Source organism: Pteropus vampyrus, unplaced genomic scaffold, assembly GCF_000151845.1.
Source record: "Pteropus vampyrus isolate Shadow unplaced genomic scaffold, Pvam_2.0 Scaffold131, whole genome shotgun sequence".
NCBI lineage: Eukaryota > Metazoa > Chordata > Mammalia > Chiroptera > Pteropodidae > Pteropus > Pteropus vampyrus.
In genome coordinates, this window is record NW_011888912.1 from 1,821,786 (window position 1) to 1,831,107 (window position 9,322).

The following is a 9,322-nucleotide window of genomic DNA, read 5'->3' on the forward strand; positions in this document are numbered from 1 at the left end:
AGCATGGATCTCCGCTGTCACTCCACACCCGTTAGCAGGACCCCGGCTGGCTTCCAGCTGCAGCCTGGGCTGTAACGCCGGGGAGAGGAAGCCGTGTCCCTCTGACCCCGGCACCCACGTCTGGCGGGCGCCCAGCTCAGACAGGCGCTCACAAACCCCGGAGCTCTCGGGCCAGCCCCGCTTCCCGGCCCCCTGCCCTCTGTCCTCCCTCTGCTCCGCCGCCTCCCCGAGGTGAGAAGACACGAGAGGAATGAGGTCAGTGGCACGGAGTCCCTCTCGCAGAGGGGAGGTGACTTCCGTGGGCTCGTGGGACCCCAGGCCCGGAGGCGGGACGTCTGTGGACCAGCCAGGGCGCTGGGGCCGGCGGCCGCTCACTTGGTGACCTTGAAGATCCTGAGCAGGCGGATGCAGCGCAGCACGGAGATGCCCAGGGGGCTCATGGCGCCGGTGCCCACGAGCAGCAGCTCCAGCAGGCCGCTGCACACCACGAAGCAGTCGAAGCGGTTGAACAGGGACATGAGGTACTGTCGCAGGCCCAGGCCGTACATCTTCATCAGCATCTCCACGGTGAAGAGGGACAGCAGCACCTGGTTGGCTACGTCTGGGGGCGACAGCGGGGCGCGGCCTTGCTCTGCTGCCCTTCCCGCCCCCCGGGCCCTCTCCTGGCTGGGCCCTGCACCTAGGACGCCCGCCCACGTTTCCAAGCCATCGGCCGTTTTTCCACTCTCAAAACCCTGGAACCTGGTAAACTTTCGCCCATCGGAGGAACAGGAACCTAGGTTTCTAAAGAGCCAAGCGGCCCGGCCACCCTGAGAGGCGCCCCCTCGGCTCGGCACCAGTCACCTGCCGCTCCGTGCTGCCAGGTCCAGGGGCAGCGGACCCTTGCTTTCCTGCCCCCCAGAAGCACTGGGCACTGGGCGCCTTGGCTGCCTGACACCACGTCCTTCCCCAGCGAGTCACTGCCATTTCCCCAAGGAGGAATGTCTGCAGAACAACGTCCGCATCTCTTCCACACGACCCGAACGGCCTCTGGCTGGCTTTGGCCATCGGCCGCATGTGTCCTCTTCCTGGCCTGTCTCACCTTGCAGGTGGGTCAACCAGAGAGGCTGGGCGTGGTGCTCGGAGGCTATGGACAGGGTGTTGAGGGCCACGATCAGGATCACCAGCCAGTAGAAGGCCCTGGACTTCAGCACTTCGCGGCATTTCCAGCGAAGGACGCGGTTCCATCGCCTCCCGTGCCGGCTGAGGCAGGAGACGGAGCAGGATGAGGGCGGGGAGCCGGGTTGCTCCGAGCCCTGCCCGACCGGCCCTGGCCCCACCGAGTCTGAGCCCCTGTCCCCTCCACCCGCACGGGAGAGGCCGAGGGCACTGGCCGTGAAGCCGGCCGACCTGCTCCCTGTCTCTCACTAGCTAGGTCCTCCCTGTCCCCCGGGAGCACAGCAGGGTGCAGCCTCGTGGCTGACAGGACACAAGCCAAGCGCTCGGCTCGGAGCCTGGCGGGGAGGGCTCCACGCATGTTCGTTTTAGTGAAGGCAACACCGAGAAGCCAGGTTTTGCCCGGTGTAAAAGCGATTCGTTGGCAGATCAATGGTATCGGGTGTTGGGGGTGGCGGGCAGGGCGCCTTCACGCTCAGCGCCCCCTTCCTGGAGAGCAAAGAGGCAAAACTACGGAGACAGCAAGCCGATCGGGGGTTCCTCGCGGGGGGGTTGGGAGGGAGGCCTCGTGGAGAGTGGGGGGTTCTTTAGGGCAGTGGAAGTATTCTGCGTGATTCCGTAATGACGTTTTCACGTCATTCCACGTCTGTCCAAACCCACAGGATGCACAGCACCAAGAGCGACCCTGATGTCAGCTGTGGCCGCTGGGTGATCGTGACGTGTCCATGTGGGTCCATCGATGGTGACAAATGTGCCCTCTGGCGAGGGCGTGACGATGGGGGAGGCTATGTGTGGTGGGGGACAGGGGGACAGGGAGTATGTGTCTCTGTACCTTCTGCTCAATTTTTCCGTGAATCCCAAACCGCTCTAAAAAAAAATAGTCTTAAGAAAGAAAGATGTGTGTGTATAGGTGTGAAGTTGCCCTTAATAGATAATTTTAAGTTAAAAAATGTAAGTGACTGGGTAATATACATATCACATTCATTTATTCATCAAATACCTGGCAGCACCTCCTGTGTGTTGGGTGCTGCTCTAGGCTCTGAAGTGACAGGAGTTAATATAAGTAACCCTATCATTTAAAAATCAAAATCAAAAAACCAGAAAACCTGGTGTGCGTGTGTGCACGTGTGTGTGTGTGCATGAGAGAGAGAGAGATGAACGTGGAAAGGCTCGAAGGGTGCCAGTCTGTTACCATGGTTACCTCTGTGCAGGGCGGTGGGGCCTCATCTTTTCTTTGATGTGTTTCTCTACTGTTTGATCGTTCAAAATTACGATTATGTTCGAATTTGTAACAGGAAGCAGCCAACCAGACAAACACACTGTCCTTTCGAGACAAAGGCACAGGCTGCCAGCCTCCTTCCTGCAAAGCTCCCCTGCTGCCTCCCCTCTTCCCCTGCAGAGGTTCCGGGACTAACTGTCCCCCCAGCTCCACTCTGAGCAGAGGGCAGCGGCCAGGTGAGCTCGCTGCCCCAGCCATGGTCTCTGAGCAGGTCGTTGGCTCAGCGCCTTCGACTGCACTAATGGACGGGGGCAGTGACCCTAAAGCCACCTAGGAGGGAGGCAGCCGGGTTCTAGCGTCACGTCTCAGCGAGCCCGGGGCTGGGGGGACCCGGGGAGACGGGCAGACACTCACACGAACTGGATGACTTTGTCCAAACCCTCGATCTCAAAAAGGCTCTCAGTGTCCGAAGCACCTTCATCCAGAGACAGCTTTCCTGGGGACCAGAGCGAGACAGTGAGCCAGGCTTCCAGGTCCTCTCTGAGCTGGACACAGCTGGGCAGGGCCCTTGACCGGAGACCCCTCGGACAGCAGGCTGCAGGTGGGCCCGGGTCTCTCCGCTCTCCTTGGACTGGGTTCCAGCAGCCTGGGGCGGGGGCGGTGGGGCGCCCAGCACCTCAGGGAGAGCCCTGGGCACACCTGGGCTACCGCTGTGAGCCGTCGGCGTCAGGCAAGGCACTCGCCCCTGAGGGCCTCGGCCTCCTCATCTGCCACAGGCGGTGCTGCCTGCTTGGCGGGCCCGCCAGGCTTCCGGGAAGGGCAGCAGCGGGCACGGAGGCCACGAAGGGGCCCGAACCTTCTCGCGAGTCTTCGTCGTCCATGACCTCGCCCTGCGTGATCCAGCTCATGTAGCCCCGGAGGTCCTCGTCCAGCTGCTGCTTCTCCCGGAGTTTCTGGAAGGTTCCTCTGGACTTGGCCTTCTCTCGTTCCTTGGTAAACTCCCTGCAACGGGGCAGGGGGAGGGCGGAGGGGTGCAGGGAGGATTGCGCCTCCCAAGGAGACACCGGGCACCCTCTGCGGCTGGCTACGCCCCCTCCTTCTGGCCCGGGAGTCACCTGGGGTGCAGGCACCCTCCCCTCCCTTCCCAGGAGCTGCCTTACCCGCTCAGGACACCCAGCACCAGGTTGAGGATGAAGAAGGAGCCCAGCAGAATGAGGGTGACAAAGTAGATCCATGGCCACTCGTTCCCGATGGCATCGTTGACCTGGTCGGACAGAGCTGAGAGTCCCCTCCCCTGCCCCGAGCCCCCCATTTCACAAGGAGAGAGGCCCTCTGGGCCATGGGAGGGGACTTTTCTGTCCCGAGGACCCGGGACCTGGAGGTAAAGGACCTCCCAAGAGGCCCTTGCCGACTGTCCTCGGGCCCAGTACGACTGACGCATTTCTCCCGCCACCCAGACGCCTCCCCGGCCTGACTCTCACGGGTGCCGTTTCTGTTTGAGTTCTTTACAGCCAAGATTTTTCAAAGCAAAAGAAACAGTACAAAGTCTTGGCCTGAGCTTGGCCACCTCCTTCGCGGACAACCTCTGTGACCCGAGACAAGTCACCCAACACCTCCGAACATTATCCCATCTGCCTAATTTAGAGGATGTTGACCTGCACTGCCTCCTTGAAGCAGAGCTAGAATCACACAGTGACAGTCCTTTCAAATGCTGACTGATTTGCTCCCACAACAGGGACCCACAAGAACTGTTCTAACTAATCCTTTATATTTGCGAAGCACTTGACAGTGTGACGATGTTTCCGCACAGGCAGAGCCACGCTGTGGTTAAGGCCGGGACTGGAGCCAGGCGCATTCGAGTGGAGTTCTCGGACCGATTACTCACAAGCTCCCCACCGAGTCTGAGCCCCTGTCCCCTCCGCCCGCACGGGAGAGGCCGAGGGCACTGGCCGTGAAGCCGGCCGACCTGCTCCCTGTCTCTCACTAGCTAGGTCCTCCCTGTCCCCCGGGAGCACAGCAGGGTGCAGCCTCGTGGCTGACAGGACACAAGCCAAGCGCTCGGCTCGGAGCCTGGCGGGGAGGGCTCCACGCATGTTCGTTTTAGTGAAGGCAACACCGAGAAGCCAGGTTTTGCCCGGTGTAAAAGCGATTCGTTGGCAGATCAATGGTATCGGGTGTTGGGGGTGGCGGGCAGGGCGCCTTCACGCTCAGCGCCCCCTTCCTGGAGAGCAAAGAGGCAAAACTACGGAGACAGCAAGCCGATCGGGGGTTCCTCGCGGGGGGGTTGGGAGGGAGGCCTCGTGGAGAGTGGGGGGTTCTTTAGGGCAGTGGAAGTATTCTGCGTGATTCCGTAATGACGTTTTCACGTCATTCCACGTCTGTCCAAACCCACAGGATGCACAGCACCAAGAGCGACCCTGATGTCAGCTGTGGCCGCTGGGTGATCGTGACGTGTCCATGTGGGTCCATCGATGGTGACAAATGTGCCCTCTGGCGAGGGCGTGACGATGGGGGAGGCTATGTGTGGTGGGGGACAGGGGGACAGGGAGTATGTGTCTCTGTACCTTCTGCTCAATTTTTCCGTGAATCCCAAACCGCTCTAAAAAAAAATAGTCTTAAGAAAGAAAGATGTGTGTGTATAGGTGTGAAGTTGCCCTTAATAGATAATTTTAAGTTAAAAAATGTAAGTGACTGGGTAATATACATATCACATTCATTTATTCATCAAATACCTGGCAGCACCTCCTGTGTGTTGGGTGCTGCTCTAGGCTCTGAAGTGACAGGAGTTAATATAAGTAACCCTATCATTTAAAAATCAAAATCAAAAAACCAGAAAACCTGGTGTGCGTGTGTGCACGTGTGTGTGTGTGCATGAGAGAGAGAGAGATGAACGTGGAAAGGCTCGAAGGGTGCCAGTCTGTTACCATGGTTACCTCTGTGCAGGGCGGTGGGGCCTCATCTTTTCTTTGATGTGTTTCTCTGCTGTTTGATCTTTCAAAATTACGATTATGTTTGAATTTGTAACAGGAAGCAGCCAACCAGACAAACACACTGTCCTTTCGAGACAAAGGCACAGGCTGCCAGCCTCCTTCCTGCAAAGCTCCCCTGCTGCCTCCCCTCTTCCCCTGCAGAGGTTCCGGGACTAACTGTCCCCCCAGCTCCACTCTGAGCAGAGGGCAGCGGCCAGGTGAGCTCGCTGCCCAGCCGCGGTCTCTGAGCAGGTCGTTGGCTCAGCGCCTTCGACTGCACTAATGGACGGGGGCAGTGACCCTAAAGCCACCTAGGAGGGAAGCAGCCGGGTTCTAGCGTCACGTCTCAGCGAGCCCGGGGCTGGGGGGACCCGGGGAGATGGGCAGACACTCACACGAACTGGATGACTTTGTCCAAACCCTCGATCTCAAAAAGGCTCTCAGTGTCCGAAGCACCTTCATCCAGAGACAGCTTTCCTGGGGACGAGAGCGAGACAGTGAGCCAGGCTTCCAGGCCCTCTCTGAGCTGGACACAGCTGGGCAGGGCCCTTGACCGGAGACCCCTCGGACAGCAGGCTGCAGGTGGGCCCGGGTCTCTCCGCTCTCCTTGGACTGGGTTCCAGCAGCCTGGGGCGGGGGCGGTGGGGCGCCCAGCACCTCAGGGAGAGCCCTGGGCACACCTGGGCTACCGCTGTGAGCCGTCGGCGTCAGGCAAGGCACTCGCCCCTGAGGGCCTCGGCCTCCTCATCTGCCACAGGCGGTGCTGCCTGCTTGGCGGGCCCGCCAGGCTTCCGGGAAGGGCAGCAGCGGGCACGGAGGCCACGAAGGGGCCCGAACCTTCTCGCGAGTCTTCGTCGTCCATGACCTCGCCCTGCGTGATCCAGCTCATGTAGCCCCGGAGGTCCTCGTCCAGCTGCTGCTTCTCCCGGAGTTTCTGGAAGGTTCCTCTGGACTTGGCCTTCTCTCGTTCCTTGGTAAACTCCCTGCAACGGGGCAGGGGGAGGGCGGAGGGGTGCAGGGAGGATTGCGCCTCCCAAGGAGACACCGGGCACCCTCTGCGGCTGGCTACGCCCCCTCCTTCTGGCCCGGGAGTCACCGGGGGTGCAGGCACCCTCCCCTCCCCTCCCAGGAGCTGCCTTACCCGCTCAGGACACCCAGCACCAGGTTGAGGATGAAGAAGGAGCCCAGCAGAATGAGGGTGACAAAGTAGATCCATGGCCACTCGTTCCCGATGGCATCGTTGACCTGGTCGGACAGAGCTGAGAGTCCCCTCCCCTGCCCCGAGCCCCCCATTTCACAAGGAGAGAGGCCCTCTGGGCCATGGGAGGGGACTTTTCTGTCCCGAGGACCCGGGACCTGGAGGTAAAGGACCTCCCAAGAGGCCCTTGCCGACTGTCCTCGGGCCCAGTACGACTGACGCATTTCTCCCGCCACCCAGACGCCTCCCCGGCCTGACTCTCACGGGTGCCGTTTCCGTTTGAGTTCTTTACAGCCAAGATTTTTCAAAGCAAAAGAAACAGTACAAAGTCTTGGCCTGAGCTTGGCCACCTCCTTCGCGGACAACCTCTGTGACCCGAGACAAGTCACCCAACACCTCCGAACATTATCCCATCTGCCTAATTTAGAGGATGTTGACCTGCACTGCCTCCTTGAAGCAGAGCTAGAATCACACAGTGACAGTCCTTTCAAATGCTGACTGATTTGCTCCCACAACAGGGACCCACAAGAACTGTTCTAACTAATCCTTTATATTTGCGAAGCACTTGACAGTGTGACGATGTTTCCGCACAGGCAGAGCCACGCTGTGGTTAAGGCCGGGACTGGAGCCAGGCGCATTCGAGTGGAGTTCTCGGACCGATTACTCACAAGCTCCGTAACTGCCGGCAAGTTCCGGAACCCCTCTGAGCCTCAGTTTCCCTAGCTGTGGAATGGGGACGATGCCTTCTCTTGTAGGAGGATTAAATAAGAGATGCACCGAAGCGAAATCTGAGACTCCAGGCCATCAGGGAGGAGCCGTCACAGCCAGGCTTAGGGACAAGGAGGGACTGAGCACAGCCAGACCACGGAGCTCCTGGCTCTCATTCGTCTGCCCCCTTGGGTCCCGCATAGACTGGCTGTGCGCTGGGGCCTGCCCACAGCATGCTGGGACACATACCTGAGGGTGAGTGCAGGGGGGCTGAGCCCCTGGACAGATCTCTCAGTGAGAAGGAGCAGGGCCACTCACGTGGGTGGCCAGCACACCAGCCCCGCCCCCAGCCCCACCCCCGGCCCCCGCCCCACCTGGAATGAAGGGAGGTGAGCGGCAGGCAGCGGCCCAACCCACCCAGTAAAGGACATCGGTCCAGCCCTCCATGGTGATGCACTGGTACACGGTCAGCATGGAGAAGCCGAAGTTGTCGAAGTGGGTGATGCCGTGGTTGGGCCCCGGCCAGCCGCCCCGGCACTCGCTGCCGTTGATGGTGCACGGCCGGCCGGAGCCCGTCCTGGCACAGGGCGATGGCTTCTCGTTCTCCACCGTGGCCACGATGTCTGCAGCCGGGAGGCGGCGGGAGCGTCAGACCCAGGGGTTGGTGGGCAACGATGGGAGAGAAGTCGTTAGCATCACTGGCGGCAGGTCTGAGACACGGCAGCTGGGCATGCAAAGGACCACACCGCACGGAGCGCACGCGGTGGGTGGAGAGGGGTCCGGGGCCAAGGCCCCGCAGCGGGCATCCGTGCGCTGCAGTGACCACGCCTTAGCCCCAGGGCCTCACAGAGCTCCTAGGATCATCTCCCTGTGAAGGGCGACCTCCCAAGCAGGTGGCAGGTAGCATATCAGTGTCATTTGTCCCCACAGAGCTTTAAAAAGGAGGCCTCAGCCTGGGAGGGTGGAGGGCTGGGGCGGGGTCCCCCAGGTTCCGACTTGAGAGCTGCTTGGGAGCTGACGGGGAGACGCCCCGGAGCGGGGGGCTGTAAGGGACATGGGAACCTCCCGTGTCTGGGGCAGGGGCTGCTCTCGGGGATCCCCAACAGCCCTTAGCCTGCAGTCCCCTCTGTGCCTCGGGGGGTGCCCTCAGCATCCCTAAAATGCCTCAGTTCCAGGGGCATCCTGGGCCCTTCTATGTCGGGTGTCTTAATCCCCTTTTGTGTTCAGAGACCAGGCCAGCTCATGGAGCTGGACGTCCCACCTGACCTCTGGAGCCAGGACGGCCCTGCACTCTGAGCAGGGCCCCCGACCCCTCACGTCGGGCAGCCCCCAGGGGACAGGCTCATCAGCACTGGCCAGGAAGGCGTGAGAACAGGCGAGGCCTTCAGATGCAGCTGGGAGCTGGTGACAGGGAGGCCGGCTCTCTGTCCTGAGCCCACTTGTCAGAGGACAGGGACTGTCATGGGGGCAGGGAGAGGCTGGGCCGGGAGGGGAGACACCGAAGGCTGTGGCGGAGTTTGCCGATTGAGCCGGGTTGAGACCTGGTGTCGCCCACGCCCTTGCGACCTGCGGGGGCGAGGAGGGGGCCCCGAGGCCTCGCCCGGCGCCCAGCCCCCGCTCACCCGTCCCAGTGAAGTAGCAGGTCTTGTGCATCTTGCCCTTGAACAGCTCCAGGCCGATGATGGCGTAGATGGTGACCATGAAGAGGACCAGCAGCGCTATGTGGAACAGGGGCAGCATGGCCTTGAAGATGGAGTTGAGCACCACTTGCAGGCCTGCGGCAGGTGGGGGCGGGGGTCAGCTCCCCTGGTGGCCCCGCGGCCCCCCGCTCCCCACACCCCAGGGGGACCCTGGGACACCGGGTGGGGGGACCCAGAACTGGGAGAGGGAGCAGGCTGGGGGAGAGGGCGGGGCTGCGAGGCACGGCCACCCACTGGGCACCCCGGACACCAGCCGCAGGGGTCGGAGCACGCGGAAGGCCCTGAGGGCCTTCACGTCCAGGCCGGCCCCCTTGCTGCTCATGGGCGCCGTGTTGCTCTGGATGACGTTGACCTGCTCCAGGATCACGGTGAA

At 61.4% G+C, this 9,322-nt stretch overlaps 1 protein-coding gene across 1 annotated transcript in view; it reads right to left on the minus strand.

Moving 5' to 3' along the window:
- Positions 1 to 9,291, minus strand: part of CACNA1S (calcium voltage-gated channel subunit alpha1 S) — a 36,755-nt gene extending 27,464 nt beyond the window's left edge. Inside the window, exons 1-8 of the mRNA XM_023534768.1 lie at positions 9,184 to 9,291; positions 8,872 to 9,024; positions 7,667 to 7,872; positions 6,485 to 6,588; positions 6,181 to 6,326; positions 5,739 to 5,820; positions 1,082 to 1,242; positions 376 to 601 (exon numbers count right to left, since the gene is read on the minus strand). Of these exons, the coding sequence (XP_023390536.1) occupies positions 376 to 601; positions 1,082 to 1,242; positions 5,739 to 5,820; positions 6,181 to 6,326; positions 6,485 to 6,588; positions 7,667 to 7,872; positions 8,872 to 9,024; positions 9,184 to 9,271 (1,166 nt within the window). The 5' untranslated portion in view covers positions 9,272 to 9,291. The remainder of the gene's footprint in view (positions 1 to 375; positions 602 to 1,081; positions 1,243 to 5,738; positions 5,821 to 6,180; positions 6,327 to 6,484; positions 6,589 to 7,666; positions 7,873 to 8,871; positions 9,025 to 9,183) is intronic.
- Between the last annotated feature and the right edge of the window lie 31 nt (positions 9,292 to 9,322).